At 45.9% G+C, this 19200-nt stretch overlaps 1 protein-coding gene across 3 annotated transcripts in view; it reads left to right on the top strand.

Annotated features, from left to right (window-relative positions):
* The window catches only part of PTPRT (protein tyrosine phosphatase receptor type T), a 1117000-nt gene that overhangs the window by 916808 nt on the left and 180992 nt on the right, over positions 1–19200 (top strand). For 2 of the 3 annotated variants that reach the window (XM_070051826.2, XM_051846098.3), the window contains exon 14: positions 11818–11874. The exons of the other annotated variant lie outside the window; for it this stretch is intronic. In XM_070051826.2, coding sequence (XP_069907927.2) covers positions 11818–11874 — 57 coding nt within the window. The remainder of the gene's footprint in view (positions 1–11817; positions 11875–19200) is intronic. 3 annotated transcript variants of the gene reach the window in all.

Below are 19200 nucleotides of genomic sequence, written 5' to 3' on the forward strand. Positions count from 1 at the left end.
AGAGGGGGAGCGACATTGATCTCTTAGAAGTTCTTTTTCAACTGTGTCATTGTCTGTGTATACAAAGGCTATTGATTTTTGTGTGTTGATTTTATATTACCTTCCACTTTACTGAATTCTTTTATGAGTTCCAGTAGTCACGGTGGAGTCTTTTGGATCCCCTAAATATAGAATCATGTCATCTGCAAATAGGGATAATTTGTATCCCTTTGATTTCTTTTTCCTGCCTAATGGCTCTGGCTAAAACTTCCAGGACTATATTGAATAGCAACAGTGAGAGTGAGCATCCTTGTTTGGTCCAGATCTCAGTGGGAATTCTCCTGACTTTTCCCCATTCAGTAGGATAATGGCTGTGGGTTTGTCATAAATTGCCTTGATTGTATTGAGGAATGTTCTTGCTATACCCAATTTGCTTAGAGTTTTTGTCATGAAAAGGTATTGTATTTTATCAAATGATTTCACTGCATCTGTTGAGATAATCATATAGTTTTTGTTCTTCAATTTCTTAATGTGATGTATCACATTGATTAATTTGCAAATATTGAACCATCCCTGCACACCAGGGATAAATCCCACTTGGTTGGGGTGAATGATCTTTCTGATGTCTCGTTGAATTCAATTGGCTAGTATTTAATTTAGGGTTTTTGCGTCTATGTTCATCAGGGAAATTGGTCTGTAGTTCTCTTTCTCTGCTGCATCTTTTTCTGGTTTAGAAATTAAGGTGATGCTGGCTTCATAGAAGGAGTTTGGGAGGATTCCCTCCCTTTCTATTATTTTGAATAACTTTTAAAGAATCTCAGTGGAAAGACAGGGCAATCAAAGAAGGATGTACTTTTCTCTGAATGGAGAACTTCACTTTGTTTATGGACCTATCTAAATACTGTTGGAGTCTGTGGACTCAAAAGGCTTCCATAGCCTTGACAGCTCATGACAAGAGCCTCAGGTGATCACTGACGTCATAAATAAGAGTGTCAATTGTTAAATCAACAACAGGAGTCACTGTGCACTGTGCTCAACTTAGGTAGATTATATGTTTACAAGAATCTATTTCTTCTAGTTTTCCCAATTTGTTGGCACACAGTTGTTCGCTGTAATTTCTGATGATTCTTTTTATTTCTATGGTGTCTGCTGTTACATTTCCTTTTTCATCTCTAATTTTATTGATCTGGGTGTTCTCCCTCCTTTTTGGTTACTTTGGGCCAATGATGTGTCAATTTTGCTTATTTTTTCAAAAAGTGGCTCTTTGTAATTTTGATCTTTGATCTTTCGTAAATTTTTTGTTTCAATTTTGTTTATTGCTTCTCTAATTTTAATTATTTCTTTTCTCCTAATTTTTGGTTTGGTTTTCTATTGTTTTTCTGGGTCCTTAAGATGCATTGATAGCTCATTTATTTGGTGCCTTTACAATTTCTTGATGTGGGCACTAGTTGCTATAAACTTTCCTCTTAACACTGCTTTTGCTGTATCCTATAAGTTTTGATATGTTGTATTATTTGTTTCCAGAAATTTTTTGATTTCTCTTTTGATTCTTCTGTGACCCACTGTTCATTCAGGAGCATGTTCTGCCTTTACTTTCTTTCATGGTGATGACCATGTTTCTGTGTTTCTGTGTGTAGCTCATCCTTAAGCATCATTTGTTAGGCTGGATAAGTGGTGACAAATTGTTTCAATTTCTGTTTGTTATGGAAGGTCTTTATTTTACCTTCATTCATAAATGAGAGCTTTCCAAGGTATAATACTCTGGGTTGACAGTTTTTATCTTAAGATTTGGACTATATCTCACCATTCTCTCCTAGCTTATATGGTTTCTGATGAGAAGTCAGCTGTGAGTCTAATTGGAGGTCCTCTGAAATTAATATGGTGTTTCTCTTCTATACAATTTAAAATCTTTTCTTTATGTTTTACTGTGGAGAGTTGGAGTACAATATGTCATGGTGAAGATCTTTTCTGGCCATGTCTATTAAGAGTTCTATGTGCTTCCTGTATTGGATGTCCCTTGCTTTCTCCAAATTAGGGAAGCTTTCTGTAATTATTTCACTAAAAAGGACTTCTAATCCATTTTCTCTTTCCACACCTTCAGGAACTCCCAAGTCCTGTATGTTGCATCTGATAGATCTCCAATATTTTTTTTTTAGTTTTCTAATTTCTCCCTTTTTTGGTATGACTATAAAATTTCCAGAGATTTGTCTTCTAACTCAGATATTCTTTTTCTGCCTTAGTGAATCTGTTGTTAAGGCTATCTACTGTATTTTTTATTTGATCTATTGAATTCTTCATTTCCAATAATCCATTTTGATTTCTCTTTAAAATCTCTACTTCATGGGAAAAATTTTCATTACACTCATGTATGGATTTCTTTAGTTTGTGGATTTGCTTCTGATTACTTCTAAGTAATCCTATGATCAACTTTTTGAATTCTGTATTTGGCATTTCTTCAGTCTCTTCATCTTCACATTCTAGTATTAAAGTGTTATTGTGTTCCTTTGGGGGTGTCACATTGTCTTCCTTATTGTTGTTTCTTGAATTTCTGCATTTATTTCTAGGCATTTGTAGAAATACTTGTTGCCAAAATGTGTGCTGGTTGTGGAGCTCTGTTCATTGCTCCGGGGCGGGGGGAGTGTCCAGGGTGGCACCCAAGTGGGTGTGGTCAATCTCCTCTTTCCTTTTTTTTTAATAGGAGGGGAGGGTTTGATCAGCTATTTTTTTATTTTTATTTTTATTTTTATTTTTATTTTTTGACAGGCAGAGTGGACAGTGAGAGAGAGAGACAGAGAGAAAGGTCTTCCTTTGCTGTTGGTTCACCCCACAATGGGCGCTGCGGCTGGCGCGCTGCAGCCAGCGCACTGCGCTGATCCGAAGCCAGGAGCCAGGTGCTTCTCCTGGTCTCCCATGCGGTGCAGGGCCCAAGTACTTGGGCCATCCTCCAGTGCACTCCTGGGTCACAGCAGAGAGCTGGACTGGAAGAGGAGCAACCGGGACAGAGTCTGGCCCCCTGACCAGAACTAGAACCTGCTGTGCTGGCACCGCAGGTGGAGGATTAGCCTATTGAGCCGGGCACTGGCCTGATCAGCTATTTTGACTTAGTCTCACACTCACCTCCTCTTCTTCAAGGAGACCAATGTCCAGGTGGTAGCCCCAGTGGGTGCAACATTCATCTGTACTGCCACAAGAACTGCACAAAGGATCTGTACAGGCCTTAGTGTGAGCACGGATCCTGCAGAAATGACCCTCACCAGACAATCAAGGAACCCTAAGCATGTGGAGCCACCCATACTGATTTCTCAGAGACCCAGCCATACCCTACACACACACAGAGCCACAGTGTTTTCACAGTCCATCCCAGCACATAAGGCTCCCACAGACATGAGCGCCCAGCCCCCGTCACTGCTCCCAGCCAGACTCAGGTCTCTCCTTTCAGCTGGTTGCTAGGCATACAGACACAGGCTGGCACAGCTGTTTTGTCCAAAATGGCGCCTACCTTCTCTTGGCTGGTTAAAGGATGCTGGTACCTGGTGGTTGGGGAGAGAGAATCATCCCTCCACCCTTTTAACCTCTAGATTGCAGGTACTCTGTCCCCCATTGGACTCCAAGCCAGACTCATGCCAGGCTCTTCCCTCAGCTGTATCGCCAGAGGCTTGGGCTGCTGCGGTGTGATCTTGCCTCATTCTCCAAACCTGGTGCTGAGGCTCCTGGTTGCTGTGGTCCTGAGTTGTGCGCATCCATACCCTCCACATAGATCCACAGTGTCCCTCTGATTTGCATGGAGTTTCCTCTGCAGTTTTCTCCATGCATCTTCCATGAGATTGCACTCTCCACTTTTTTTTAACTTTCTTTTTTTTTAAACTATCTTAAGCTTCCTCCCTATTCCACCCTAAGTTTTTGTGTAGAAACAAAACCATTACTCCAACTTTAAAGGGAAAGTAATACAGTGTTAGGGAGAGAGCAAAAAACATCAATTTAAAAAATTAGGTTTTATTCTTATCGTTAAAATTGGAATTCAGGAAAGGGCAAGGAAGTGGAAGAAGCAGCATTCAGAACCATTAAGCAGTACTTGTCCTACATTTGGAAGATGAGGGATGAGCTCCACTTTGACAGTAGGCTGAAGATGCAAACATGCCCACACTCAAGTGTAATTGTGGGGATAACAAAGCCTGTGGAACTTATGTGAGGTGCTTAGATCCAGAGGGTTGGAGCTCAGGTAGGGGAGACAACAGCCCTTCTCCTGGAAATGCATCATCCCATCTGACAGAAGATATACACAAGGCCATAGCTGGGGATGGAGGCACCAAGTATCTCAATCCATGCCCTTCAGGCTGGGACAGAGAAGACCAAGAGGAAATTCATTTCTGATTTAGTTGCTCAATTCTGGAACCATACCTGTTAGTTCCTCTTTGGGAGTCTGATGTCCAGATCCACCAAAGACCTGTTACTTACTGACTCTCCTGGTTATCTAACTCTTCCCCTGCCTTCCTCCATGCACCCGTCTATTCAGTTTGCTACTTTCTTCTGTCCACAGGCCCTGCCTACACCATGCTTGTCTGTATGATATGGCCCCTCTCAAACCTCAAGCCTCACCTAGGCTTTCTATCCTCTTCACTGTACTCCAGCCCACAGCCCTTCCTACATCAAGTTCCTTCCAACCTCAGGGCCTTTGCTTCTCCTACCCCCTTTACCTGAAGTGCTCAGACCACTAAATATCTCCTTCACAGATCAACATCTAGACTGCAATTCAAATCGTACTTCTCCAAGAGTCGCCTGGCCATCAGTCTAATGTACATCCCCAGTGTTTTTCTCTGCCATTATGCCCTGTACTTTTCTTCCTAGCATTCATCACAACTTAGCAACTATATGATTTTTCTTGCCTACATGTTTAATGTATATCTCCCTACTATTTTCCTGTAAGTACAGGGACTGTTCCTATTTTGAGCTCTGTGGCTTCCCAGATATTATCACACAGTAATGCTAAAAAAATACCAGATTAACAAACTGATAAGTGGAGTCAAGGATAGATCCCGCGTGGATGGATGAATGAATCAGTGGATGGATGGTTGCTTTCCGAGATCAATAGATCAATGGCTGGCTGGATGCTTCAGTAAATCAGTAGATCAATGGATGGATGTATAGAGGGCTAGCAGGTCTTTATCCTCCCATGATTTCAGTCTTTTTAAATCCATGCTACATGTCAGGACCATTCTCTTAGAATGTAGAAGCAAACATGTTAGCGATTCAGGATGAATTGTGTGATCTACACTCCCCATTAACAAAAAGGGCATCCAGTCTCTGCTTGGGTGCCTCCTGAGACAGGACTCTCACTATTCCCTCAGAGATTTGTGGTCACTTTTGTCCACTTAATTTGGAGAGAGCCTCAATGTTATGCATCCAAATTGGCCTATCAGTTCTGCCCATCAGTCCTTGAGATTAATAGGACCTGTCATTTCTCCCTCCAGAAAATGAAGTGTGCTTCTTCTGATCCATCCCCTCACCTCGATCCGGGCCATGCAGGTACCTGCTTGTTTGCCTTCCTGCCATTGGCCAGAACTACTCTGGCCACCAGCAGGCAGCAGCACTCCTGTCTCTGGCACCAGCCTTTAAGGGAACACAGCTGGCTCTCCCGACTCCCGCTGGGTGTGCTGGAGTGGCAGTTAGAAAAATCAGCTTTGATTTGATTTGCAAACTGAGCCGAGTCATTGAGACAAAATAAATCCGGAAACCCATGAAGCCATTTGCAGAGTCGCTCTGTGAAGGCAGCCACAGTTTTAATCTAGTAAACACTCGCTAACGATCCCATTAAAACAACCCCCTTGGAGTAGGTGCTGAAAGCTGAACTCCAGAATAATGAAGCATGAGATGAGGGGCCAATGTCACCAATAGTTCTGTTCTGCATGATGGTGGTGATAGAATGAAGCCATTGTCCCAGTGGCAACAGGCAAGAAATGTGGGTATGGGCTTTTGGAAATACACCTTCTTTTTATATGAGCTAAGCCTGAGATAAAGCATTTCATCCAGTATATTTCTCTCCTATCCCCATAATGGATTCTCACTCCTGCAGGGACCAGCAGACAGCAAGTAGCCATTCTCCAGTGAGAAGTCCTCATTGTATGGAGGCTGAGACTGGGGTACAGAAGGTTTCCATGGCTCCCTCGTCCATAGAGTAGCAGCATGCAGGGGTGCGAGAAACCAAATGAGATGTAGGAGTCATCCAGTAGGAAATCTTCACCCCCAGCACACAATGATCCAATTCTGTATGGAAGGTTCTGTCGTACAAGAGTGTAACGCTTTCTTGAGAAGTTGTATGGAATAATGACAAATGAAAAACACCTGGACTCTTATCCTCTCTCCAAAACTATGTGGACAAGTATTTAACATATTTCAGCCTCTCACTTCACTTTTAAACCTGGGATCGTTAATCCTTTCTACTGGATATTAAAGAAGATAGTAAGTGACAAGCGGTGACCTTTCTTCTTTCTTCCTGACCTCCTGAAACTCTGATGTGAGACCTGGGAGCCAGACCTGCTAAACATATGTCTTCTCTTGGGGAAGAAATCCAAGTCTAGGTTGTAGTCACTTCTCATACAACTCTATAAATCAGCCTTTGTTAACAAACCTGGGCTTGATACAGAGTGCAGAGGCAGAGGGGATAGAAATGATGCCAGCCCCAGCGTTCAGTGTTGGGTTACTCTGTTTAAATGAGATCATGTTGAACAATAAGATATTTCCTGAACATATATAATATGATTCAATAAGAGTTTGCTCATCCATTTTCTATCCTTGCACTACAGCACAGTCTTTTCCTCATCACCTGACCACCAGTTTCAGGAGGAAACCAGGACCAGAGATGCCCAAATCTAGCTGTGGCAGATAGGCTGGGATCCATGTTGAAGGATCTCTTGTGAGAGGAAAGATGACAGTGAGATAGTCTGTTGGAAAACTCTTGGTTGTTGTCCAACCTTTATAAATAGTCTCAACCCTTTAGAAAGGAAAAGTCAGATGTTTGGGGTGTTGGGGTCAGGCAGTGCTATTCTTCCTAGCCCAGTGAGATGCATTTTTCTGGCTGAGGGTCCTAACAACTATAGGTCTCAACTCTTGGCCCTTTTTTGGTCTCACCCAATGTCTTCTAGGTTCTAAAATGCAAATGGAATAATATAGATTTTTCTGAAATTTTTGTGAGTGGCATAAAGACCTATATCATAAGATCACCATAAAAAACATACAGATGACCTTTAAATACACCAGTACTTTGTTTAGTATATCCCTTGCTACAACAGCAGGCACAGCTCCCTGCTTTCCTTCTGTCCTTCCTCTACCTCCTACTCTCCAGATTTGCTCAAACTCTACCCCTTCACCACACACACACCTTCTCCACACCCAGCTCAGGAAGACAAAAGCTGGTGCAATAGAGCTGAGGAAAACTAAAGCCAAGATCAACTCTTACCCTCCCAGCATGCACCTGGGGAGTCCCACGCCATCCCTCTAAATCAGAAATGAGAATTATCTACTAAATACCTGAGACATCTGAGCTGACTTTACCTCAGGTCTTCTGTTCTCAAGCACTTGCATCTTACAAAGGGAAAAGCAGGCTTTTTAAAATCAGGAGTTAGGGAAGGGGAAAATTTGGTATAGTCTGGATACAAGGGTGAGAAATAAAAAGAGTTCAAACCCAATGATAAGATCTTAATGTAGTGTTCAAAGGAGGGTAGGATATGTATACAAAAAGTCATACAGACTATGTGTGCTGACATGAGATTATAATATGATGGAAAAAGTTGGCATGCATGCATTAAAGAAATGGTGGTCAATTTTATTATCCACACTCAAGAAATGAAGCCATCTAGGTTCAAAGGGGTTAAATAGCTCAAAGTCCCTAAAAATTCTGTCATATCTGACTCCAAGTCATCATTTTGAACCTTTAATAATAATATAATATAATTACAATAGCTGCATGTGAGACCATGAGCCAAGGATGTGATGTCCTGACTCCCAGTTGTTAACCCCTCCCTTCCCATACCCCTTTTCAAAGAATGGTGGTTAATACAATCTTTAGAGTGTGGCTGTCTTTGGTCTCTCTGTGCTGTTGTCTGAGTTAAGACCTGGAATCAGGAGCAGAAGGTGTGGGGGCTGTGGAAGTCCTCAGCCTTCTTCACTTCCACAACATATTGAAGCTAATAAACCAAGAAATTAGTTTGTCTTCAAGGCTGTCTGCTCCAGGGCCGTTTGCAGCCCAGCAGAACCTCGCTGCATCCACCATTCAATTCTTTAGAAGGGAAAGAAGTCAGAAAGGAAGTCTCAGGCACGCCACATTTTTATTTGTATGGTCTCAATGTTTCCATGCACAGTTGGCATAAATGTTTTACACAGAAACTTACCTGGAGACCATGGAGAGAGAAATGTCATGAATGTTGTACCCAAAGAATTTGTGTATGGGGTACTTGATGACAGAGAAGGCAAGAGACCTCTGCCCTTTGCCAGCTGGATTAGTTAGGGTAGACTAGCCTTAGCTACAACGACAAATTAGTCCCCAAATCTCAATAGCTTAATAACACAAAGGCCTGTTTGCTGGCTGTCAAGAGTATAAGTGTGACCTCAAGACCCCAGAGTAGAGGAAGAGACACCCAGAGGTGGTCACTTGGATCTTAAATACCTCACTTGGAAGCGACTCCTGCCTTTCCTGGCCTGCCTGGGAACTAGTCACATGACACACACGGACTGCAAGTTGACTTCCTAAGGAGAGATGGGCCAGAAACAGTGAACAGTGGTCTGCTCCTGCGTGACTGACCTCACACATAAGGCCTTGTCCTATCTCTGCTTCCTCCATGTTCTGCTGAGGCGCATGCTCTCTCACTTCTCCTCTGCCTCTCCCCCAACTAGGAAATCCTCTTCTCCTGTGGTGCCTGTGTGTGTCCAGCCCTCCCTCTCTCCCACCCCCTAGCGACTGAGCTTTACTGCTGAGTGCTGCCTGGGTTGTAGCTCTGGAGGAGAGAGGAGGAAGGAGCGCCTCTTCTGGGCCTGCCACCCGAATTAAGGCTTGAACTAATTTCTATCTAATCCTGAAAATAACTTCATAATATGCTTACTATTACTCCCAGACTACAAGTGGAAGAACTGAATACAGAAATCTATGTAATCATCCATGTAACACAAGTAATAAGTGAAAAATACTGAGCCAGAGTTTCATGTATTCATATAGTTTTCAGTAAATATTTATTGAATGCAACTTAGTGTTGAAATATTGTCTCTCACTCCCTAGAGCTTAAAAACTTCATTTTTAGGTGAACTTAATAAACATATAAAATGCTTAGTATAATTCTTAGCTTATAATAAATCTACAGGTAGCAGCTGGTGACAGAGCCAACCAATAGATCCATTAATCCAGTATGATAAGGGCTATGGGAAAGGTAGATTCAGGGTATCATTGGAGTGCAGAAAAGGGAAATGTAAATCAGCTTTCTCAGACTGTCTGGCCCTGAGACAAGTTTGGGGAGAACAGAGACAGTTACCATGTAGAGAACAAGGAAGGTTGAAGAGTAAGACAGCAAGGTCTTCCCCGCTGAGGAAGTGGATGGACAGATCACTGGAGGCAGGGCAGCACATGCTCAACGTGAGTGGGACAAGGTGAAAGGGTGATGAGTGGCATGTCCTTGTAGCCAGATGGAGTTAGGAGCAGTCAGAGGTGTAGATAACAATGCAAGACCAGCCCCCGGGACTCTGCCATAGTCCCATAGAGGTTAATGAATATTGTCCTGGGACAGTGGGAGCTCCTGGGGGCAATTAAGCAGAATGACTTCCTGGGGAAGGCCACCCTCGTTGTGACTTTAGATGGTGGTTAGTAAAAGAGGAAGGAGAGAGCCAAGGCCACAGAATGGGAGAACAGTGTGGAGGCTGCTGGTAGAGGCCAGGTGGGAACAATGACTCATCCCTTCTCTCATGCCTTCTGTTTCTCGCTCTGCTTGAGCCCAGCATCCTTATCTGCCTCAACATGTTCAGGGGGGAAAAAAGATTTTAACAAATAGCCTCTCCGAATAGGGGTTAGCAAACTTTTCTGTAAACGGCTGGATAGTAAACAGTTTTCAGCCTTGCAGGCCTTATGCTCTCTGTCACAGCAGCTCGATTTTTGTCATCGTAGCACAAAAGCTGTCATAGATAATACATCTAAGAACGAGTCCATCTGTGTCCCTATAAAACTGGGTTTATGGACACTGAAATTTGCATTTTATATCATTTTCATGTGTCACAAAATATTACTCTTCTTTTTTGCCCAACTATTGAAAAATATAAAAGCCATTCTCAGTTCATAGCCCCAGAAAACAGTTGGAGCTGGATTTGGCCTCTGAGTCAGTGTTTGCCAACCTGACTTTGAAAATGGCAAAACACCTTGTACCTGTAAGGGAAGAGTGGTATGACCACTGTTTACTGGTGGTTACATTGCACATGATGGCTGTTGATCAATTTTCCACTGTGTTGTTTTTGAGATGATGCGTTTCCTGTTTATCAGTTAGTCTGGAATGCCCTTCCTCCCTATTTTACGTAAGGACTCTGCAGTTCGGTGGATGAATCACAAGACAAACTTGTAGCCTCTGACCAAGCATGTGGCATCTTCCAGCCTTTTGTATCATTTTCCTTAGAGAGGCACTTGGGGAGCTCGAAATGACAGGAACATGGAAGCCAAGTGACAAGGGTTTGAGTACAGCCTGTGCCGGTTACTAGTTTTGTGACCTTGAGCAAGTTATGTGAATCCTATGACTCAGCATTTTTTCATTCATTCATTCATTCAACAAATATTCACGGAGTACCTGCTGTATGCCAGGTACAGTACAAGGTGACAGGGGTACACTAGTGAATGAGACAGTGTCTGCCTTCAAGAAGACATCCGTGTATAATGTGGCAAGCTCACTGCAGTGGGAAGTGAAGATAGGGTGTTACGGAGGGGCAGCTGTTCCAGGGTCAGGGGGATGCTAAAGACTCCCTAGAGGGGAGGAACTCTGAACCAGAACCTGCAGGATGAGCAGCTGTCATCCAGGTGAAGAAACAGGGAGTGTGCCCCATGCAACGTGACCAGCCTAAGCCAGGCTTACAGTCAGGGGTATTGCTGAGCGCTGAAAGCTGTCTTTTTATGCTTGGGGAAGAGTGGAGGGTGTGGAGGAACTGGAGAGAGGTGAGGCTAGAAGGGTTAGCAGGGGCCTCATCACTGAGGGTCTGTGAGCTGGGTTAAGGGATTTGAGGGTTACCGTGAGGACAGTGGGGATACTGATGCATTTCATCTAAAGAGTGGAGAGTGGTTGGAAGGAGAGCAAGACAGGAGGCAGGCAGACCAGATAGGAGGCTGCATAAATGATCCAAGGATGGATTGAACTAAGTGGGAATGACATTGAGAGAGGGACACAGCTTCAGGAGGTAATTCTGGGGTGAAACTAAGGAGGCCCAGTGCTTGAATATAAGTGGGAGGTCAGAAAAAGGAAGAGAAAAGCGTGACTGAGAAGCTACGCAGCTGGCACCACTTTATGAAGCTTCCTTGAATTTTGAGTGGGGAAATGGTGGGTTCTCTTATAATGGCGCTGACCTTTCTGAGTTGTTCTAAGCTTAGTAATATTGTAGCTGACACACCTTGCAGAGTACCAAGGCATGCTGTGGGTGCTATCATTTTTAAAGATCTATTTCATGCCACATTCAGTTAATCTATAATGTTCTTTTTCTGTTTAGCGTGAGCTCTTCATTCAGAGCCACAAGAATTGCAGTTTTGTTTTCCATACTGCACGTTTTCATGTGTTTCTTTCTCTCCTTCTCTTCTGCATGCTGCCTGGGGACTGGCTTCCTTGTGGTCAGCACCAATGGGCAGCGCCCAGGTGACCCCGGGGACTCCACTCTGCCTCCTCACCACAGGTGACCACCAGAGCCCTGGGCGGGTGGGAGGGGAGTGAGAGTGGCCCATGCTCTGTGAGTCTTCCAGGCCAGGTGCACCAGAGAGGAACTGGCAGTCCCTTCACCCCACCCATCGACCCATCCCTCTCTGCATCTCTCCACTCTTCCATTTACCCATTCTACTGAAGCTTACTAAAAGCCTACTGTGTGTCGTCCACCATCATAGTCACTAAGGGACATATCAATGAACAAAGACATGTTCCCATGCCTCTTCAGGAGAGGAAAGTCATCGGTCAGAAAATTACATAAATGGACAGCTGGGGGTAATGTTCTAAAAGAGAGGTGTATGGTGTTCAGAATGAAAAGCCAGATGGAGCCAAGGGTGTAGCTCACAGGGAAAGTGATGACTGAGATGTGGTCTGAGGTTGGGAAAAAATTGACCTACCAAATCTGTAGTTAAGAAATGAGTAGATCTGGCTATTTGATATCAGGTGTGCCATTTGTCCTATCAAGTCCGTTCAAAGTAATCAGCCTCATTTTTCCTATATGCCCTTAGTCATACCCTATGGGGGCACTATTTGCATTATAGACTATATACACAGAGTACTCCATAGCTGCCTTCTGAGATGACACAAAAGAAGCATCAAAGAGACTGGTATGAGTGTGTTCAGGCTAGAGCATGTGTTTGGAAGGAATGCCCCGCCCCTTTCCCCATGTCCATGGTAGGTAGGTATGGTTTCGCATAAACACATGTCATTCTTCAAATGATGCAGAGCCCATCCACCTCAGAGTTGATGCCTATGGTGGGGCCCTAGAGGTAAAAGACCATTTGCTAACCTAGAGGTCTCTTTACTGGTCACTAGGAAGTTCTTGTGGATATCAAATCTTTAACTGTCACCTCTCTCAAAGTTCTTAATCAAGTGATGGTCTTCTCCATACTTAGTACTGGCTGGGCAGTTTGGCATAGTGGAAAAGAGGATGCCGTAGGCAGTGCTGACGTGAGTTTAGTCTTTTGGTACCTTCACAATCCACTCCAGTCCAGTGCCTTTCCCAAACTGAGACAGACCTCTGGTGAAGAATACCATAGGCTAGATTTCTGGACAATGGGCCTCTTAGGGGGAGTCTTGTGCTAATCATTCATTGAGAAGTGTTCCCAAAAGAAAGGAGGGGAGGGAGATGGGCTAGGGCAGGGGATAAAAGCAAGTGGCAATCTAGAGATCTGCATCCACCTGAGCGCACGGAGGTTTCTGGAGTGAATTATGTTGTAGACTTGGTCCTGTCTTGAAGCAAATGAGCCAGCGTTTGTACCAAGGCATTAGTTAGCCTTGGCCGTGGGCTGCTGCCCAGCTGCAAGGGCTCCTGGGGAAGTGGTTCCAATTTGCCTGGTGGTCCTGCTCCAGGGAGGGAGGTGTCTATGAGCATTTGTAGCCAGCACCCGTCCTAGCTGGACATAGGTGCTCCAGACCAGGAAAGGGGACCTGGCCGAGCTCGTCAGCACCCACCCATGATGGCACAGTTTTGTCCCTGCCTTTGGACCTTACTGGGCCACACTAGCTCAGTGTGCCCCTGACAATACCAAGGCATTTCACCTCAATCACTGCCTAGTTATGTAGCCTTAGTCAAGGTTATGTGACCCTAGTTCACCTGCAAACCTAATTATCGCACTTCACTGAGTCAAATTAAAGTTTAAATTTGATAACGCCAGAGGGTATCCCATGTAGGAGCAGCGCATAGTAGGTATTCACCAAATGCCAGTCCCCGACCGTACCCTGTCCTGGGCCTGCCTGCCTCAGGCTTTCACAAGGGAGGCAGGAGTTGCAGGTGGACACCTGAGGGAGTGTCGATGAACAGTGAGCGAAAAGGGACTCTCGCCACCCTGCTCACACCAGATTTATGGCAAAGCAAAGCCTCTTGGGAGTGTGTGTGAGCAGCCCTGTTCCCGCTGGGCCATTGTTCTCTGGGCTCTATTCTAGTCAGGCAGTCAGATAATGTTTTCTTTAAACAGAGCCAATCCCATATCAAGCACATTTTTTTCTTACCTCTTAGCTTCCAAGCCGTCTGAATGTTCCTCCTCTGACAGGTTTATTTCATTGTGTTCCATTTATTTCCACCCCGTTCTCAGCTTCATTTGATGGGTGAGGTGCCTGCGAGTGTTTCTCTTTGAGCGGGCTTTCCCTTTCAAAGGGTGTTTTTGTTAATGTCCATCCCCTGGTGGCAATAATGGCTGATGTAAATAACAAATGCCCAGGTCGGAGCGGTGGGGAAGCACAGGTGGCCTCCTTCATAGCAGCGCCAGCTCGGAGAGCTGTGTGTGCCACTGCATGGTGGAGCAGGCGCTGGCTGGCAGTCAGACTGGGTTGAGACTGAGGACAGCTCTCAGCTCTGCCACTGACTAGTCTGGGGATCCTGGGCAAGTTCTTTCTCTTCTCTGAACCTCATTTTTACCTGGAGGAGTGAGAATGGTAATTCCCTTGGCCATCATGAGAACCAAGTGTGACAACAGCTCTAACTTCTTTGCCCAGCTAACTGCAGCTACTACCTGTGGTCTCCCTGAATTGCTGGCTCCCTCTTCAAGGAATTCATGTGCTAGAGCAAGGTTTGTCGCCATCAGTGCTGTTGACATCTAGAACCAGATAATTCTGTGTTGAGGGACTGTGCACTGTAGGATGTTCAGCCTCTTCCCATTGGATGCCAGTAGCATGTCAGCCCAAATTGTAACAACCAAAAACAGGTGTGTGTGTGTGTGTGTGTGTGTAAGTAAAGTCATTCCCAGATGTGTCCAGGGGGAAACCTCCCATTTGAAAACTTTTACAGTGTCACTGTTCAATAGAAATAGAATTTGAGGTACATGTGATTTTAAAACAAATACAGATTTGAAAGGTTAAAAAAATTCAGGTGAGATTAAGTTTAATAATATAATTTCTTTAACCCAATATATCTAAAACATTGTCATTTTACTATGTAACCAATATTTGAAAAACCATTAGAGAAGGATATTTCCTATTCTTTTTTGAGTAAGTCTTTGAAATCTGGTGTATTTTTTACACTTACAGCACTTCTCATTTCGAATGCTAAATTTTAAGTGGTTAAAATGAAATATAATCCTAAAAAGATAAAATTCTGTGTTTAATGAGTAAACAGTTTACAGTGCTTTGGTTTTTAAATTCAAAGTAGTTGAAATAAAATAAGTTGGGAAATCCAGTTTCTCTGTCAGGCTCACCCATTTCCAATTCTCAGTTAGCTCAGGGGCTACAACTTCGAAGAGGACAGATCTAAAGCTGAAAAACTGACCCCCACCCTGATTCCTGGTGGGTGAACAGAGATGTGCAGAATAGAGGCTCCATAAGTGTTCAATCTCCTGTGTGCCACTTTGCTCCCAGGGGACATTTGACAGTGGCTGTCACAGGTGGGCATAGAGGATTAAAGACATCCACAGAGGAGTAAAAACCTCTTCTGGCCAGGACTGGGCATTTGTCTAGAGCGGGTTGGCATGAGTCTGCAGTTCGCTTGCAAGGACTCCGTCTACGCCAGGCCTACCACTGGGAAAAGAATGTCTCTTCCCAGAACCCTCCCTCCACCCACCTTACAGCTTAGCCAAGCCTCAAGGGGGTGGGCCTGCTAGGACATTGGCAGTGTCCCGTCTGCAGGTCAACGTGATGCACGAACGGGGATCCCCAGGGAATGGTCTGAATTCCCACATTGGCCATGCCCACTGCCCACTGCCAGTGCTTCCTAAGATGGGCTTTGGGGTAAACCTTCATCTGGGAGGAACTCTTCCTCAAAACGGGGGGAGCTCAGGCAAATCACGCAGCCTTTCTGATCTCAGCTTTCTCATTCATGAGGTGATAACAGTGAGTCCCTGCCTAGTCAGGCTCAATCAGGGTGAGGGCCAGCGGCAGAGGTGCTGCAGTCCTGGGGTGACTCTCGGTCTGTGAAGTGTGGCTAGGACTCCCTCACTCCTCCCCCTGTGCTCCTCACGTTCAAATTCTCTGTTGTGATCTTTCTGGCAGTTCTTTGAGCTGAGGCCTTGCTGCAGCAATGAGATTCAGGCTGTAATACATTCCCTGGGAACTTTGACAACCGCCCCTAAATCTACTTCCGCAGAGACAGCTGGGAAGTCCGGGATGCAATTAGAGTTGGAGGCTGTGTGGGCTGAGGAAACAGGGGGAGGTAGCAGGGCAGCCTCCCTGGGGTCACTCCCTGGGCCCTGTAGTCTGATGTCCTGGTGCTCCAGCGTCCCCCAGGGAGCTTGTGTCTTCTGTTAGGGTTGTGAGAGCAGCAGCTAGAGGCATTGGAACCAGGTGAAACTCCAGCCTAGGCACCCACCGTGCCGAGACAGCGCTTGGTAGGGAGAGAGGAAAGACAGGCAAGAGGGGGAGCAGACTGCCACCTGGCAGCTTTGGGGACAATGACATCTGCAGAATCCACCAAGATGGTAAACAAACATGAGAGTAGCAGATATGCGTTAATACTTCCTACATGCCCTGGAAGGTTCTGTTTCACCCTATAAACTTAAGCACCTAACAGCTCTGACAAGAAGAATGCTGTTAGCATTCCCATTTTACAGATGAGGAAACTGAGGCTCAGGTGACTGAAATCACACAACTGAGAAATGAGGGTGCCAGGAATGGAATCCAGGTCCCACTAAACTGTCATCTTACCCGCTAGGCTCCATGACCACAGCCAGCATTAGTGAGCACCTATTATGACCCCCATCCTGGAAAATACTAACAGTAGCTTGGGAGTATATCTCAAAAGACACCTATTTTACTAGCTGTGATCTTCAGACTGTAAGGTTGCCCTACTTCTTAACTGCAAAAAGGAGAATACTGATCACAGCCCGTTGTTGACAGAATAATTGAGATAATAGATTTCAGTATCTGAGACACACACTATGGTTTTGTGATCCTAACCCCCTTTTTGCAGGTGAGAAAGCTCTGATCTGGAGAAGAGGCTGGTAGGCAGGCAGGTTGACCAATGGTGGGGTTCAGGCAGGTAGCTGGGTCAGAACTGTGGCTCCTGAGAAACTTGAGGGGTGGGAGAAACGGCTATGAGCCCATCAGGGTCTCAAGCCCAGAGTCCCCGAAGTGCCGAGCAGAATTCACAAATGAGGGCTTATCAGGGAGATGGAACATTAGGTGGGGAGCTGGACTCAGCAGCAGGGCAGCACGGCTGCTGTCATGGTCTGAGAGCTGGGATGGGTGACGCGATGCCCCAGTCCCTGAGCCTTTGTCCCGGCATCCTCTAGTTTCCATGGCGCAGGCCAAGGCTGTACCTTAGACAAAGGGCAGCGAGCACAGCTGGAGGTGGGGGAAGAAGGTGACAGCCAGGAGCCAGGCAGCTCATGGCAGAGCCCGCCCTCCCCAACCCCTGCTTCCTCAGCTCTCCTGTTGGGCAGCTCATGTGGCTTGTGGGGCTGTCTCTACGGAGCAGGGAAGAGTCTAGAACTGGGTCATGTGCATCAGAATGCTGTCTATGTCCACAATCTTACAGCACATGTTCGAATCACAGATGTAAGGTTGTTGGAGCATCCTTCTGGCTGTTGTTGCTGTTACCAGTCTCCCAACTGAATCAAAAGACTTCATGCAGAAACGTAAGGTGTCTTTCTCTGGAATCGCATCCCCTGTGGGGTGTCCTCCTACCGCAGGTGAATGCTTGTGCTCCCCACTAAACGCACATCCACTCAGAGAGCATCTGTGAGGCTGTCGCTACACTTTCCTCTCTCCTGGGATGTTCTCCTTAAAGCAAGGTGAAATCACTTTCTAGCTTTCCATCCAAATGGCCATTAAATTCAGATTCAGAAACCCAGCATCACTTGCTCCTTCTGTCTGTTTCTGTCTTCAATACCTATTGTCACATCGGACCCGGCGCTGCCTCTGCAGTCTCGAATCTCTCCCTCCTTCCGCCTCACTGCTCCTCCCTGTGTGTGAGACTCAGAAGGTCTTGCTTGGGTTACTGTAACAGCTTCCCAGCTAGTCTCCCTCCCTTCCAGTGTGTCCTCCCCACTGAAGCCGGAGTCTGGTCTTGAGTGACGTGCTCCCAAGGCCCCCCTGTGCTTTGGGATACTTAGCCCGTGTCAAAGGCCCTTCAGTATCTGGTCCCTGTCCCTTCTCCATCTCCCCAACTTCATTTCCTCTTGTACCTTGTGCCTCATTCACATGGATCTTGTGAACAGTGCCTCTCTTCTCACATCTGCCTCCCTTGGCTGGGTTGCTCTCCCTCCATGGCCTGCCTTACCCTCTGGGATCAGGTTCCAACAACTTGGCCTCTGCAAAGCCTTTCCTGACCCCAGCTCTCCTACACTGCCGAATGACCAGCTGCCCAGGCCAGTCAGCACAGAGCACCCCTGTCCCCAGCCCTGAGTCAGCATTCTTGAGCCTGGCACACATTCACAGCATGAGTACCTTGTCTTGGAGCTGTTTGGTTTCCATCAACACTTTCGCTGGGCCCCACCCCTGAATTCTCTAATAAATGAGAAGGTGCTTAACACTGAATGAGCGCATCCCACCTCCAGCCACACCTGGGATGGTTCTAGCACCATACCCACTCACCTTCTACTGTTTTGTGAGGCTGATGGCAAGTTGCTGAGCACTGGTTTTCAGTCTAGGACTTGAACTCCATGCAACCCTCCTACCCCCTGGCAAGCCCCCTGAAGACTGATTCTCCAGGGCCCACGAGCCGGCCTCTCCCCGAATCTGCTGGGACTGGTCCTGCTGAGCCCTGTGTTTGACCAGCCTCACATGGTGCTGGCCCAGAAGAGATCAGGCTGGAGGCAGGAATGATGGGCAGGGATGGTGAAACAAACCCTCCCTGAATTCCAAGCGCGCCTCTGCTTCAATCCTCATCATCTCCACCATCAGCAGAGCTGTTTTCCATTCATCCTTTGGGGAGGTGGAGAGATCAGCTTTTAATACAGAACACGGTGATTCAATGCTTCTGCTTCCAAAAGCCAAGGGCCAAAGGCTGGAAGAAAGAAAACACGTTCGTGGTGGATTTGGCTGGAATCTCAACGATCGATGCCGCTCTCACTGCTGGTTTTATTGCCCTCGCTTGGGTTTGTTGCACTAATCTGAATTCCGGGCTGCATGTTTACCGGCTCCACTCTCTGATCCTGCTCATGCATCCGCTAATCCTTCCCATAGATTTCTTGCTCCCTCTCGCACACCTTCTCTCTTGTCCAGACATTCTGGTGCTTACTGCAAGCTTCATGTTGCAGAGTCACAATGTGGACTAAGACCCCCCCTCCCCCCAGCTGGGTAGATCTTTCTTCTCCTGCCCCTGCCTGCTCCTTTTGGATCTGGTAATACAGTCACCCCTCGGGGGATCAATTTGGCTGAAGCTGATCAG

This window comes from Oryctolagus cuniculus, chromosome 11, assembly GCF_051225735.1.
Source record: "Oryctolagus cuniculus isolate XC-2025 breed Fujian yellow rabbit chromosome 11, ASM5122573v1, whole genome shotgun sequence".
Lineage (NCBI taxonomy): Eukaryota > Metazoa > Chordata > Mammalia > Lagomorpha > Leporidae > Oryctolagus > Oryctolagus cuniculus.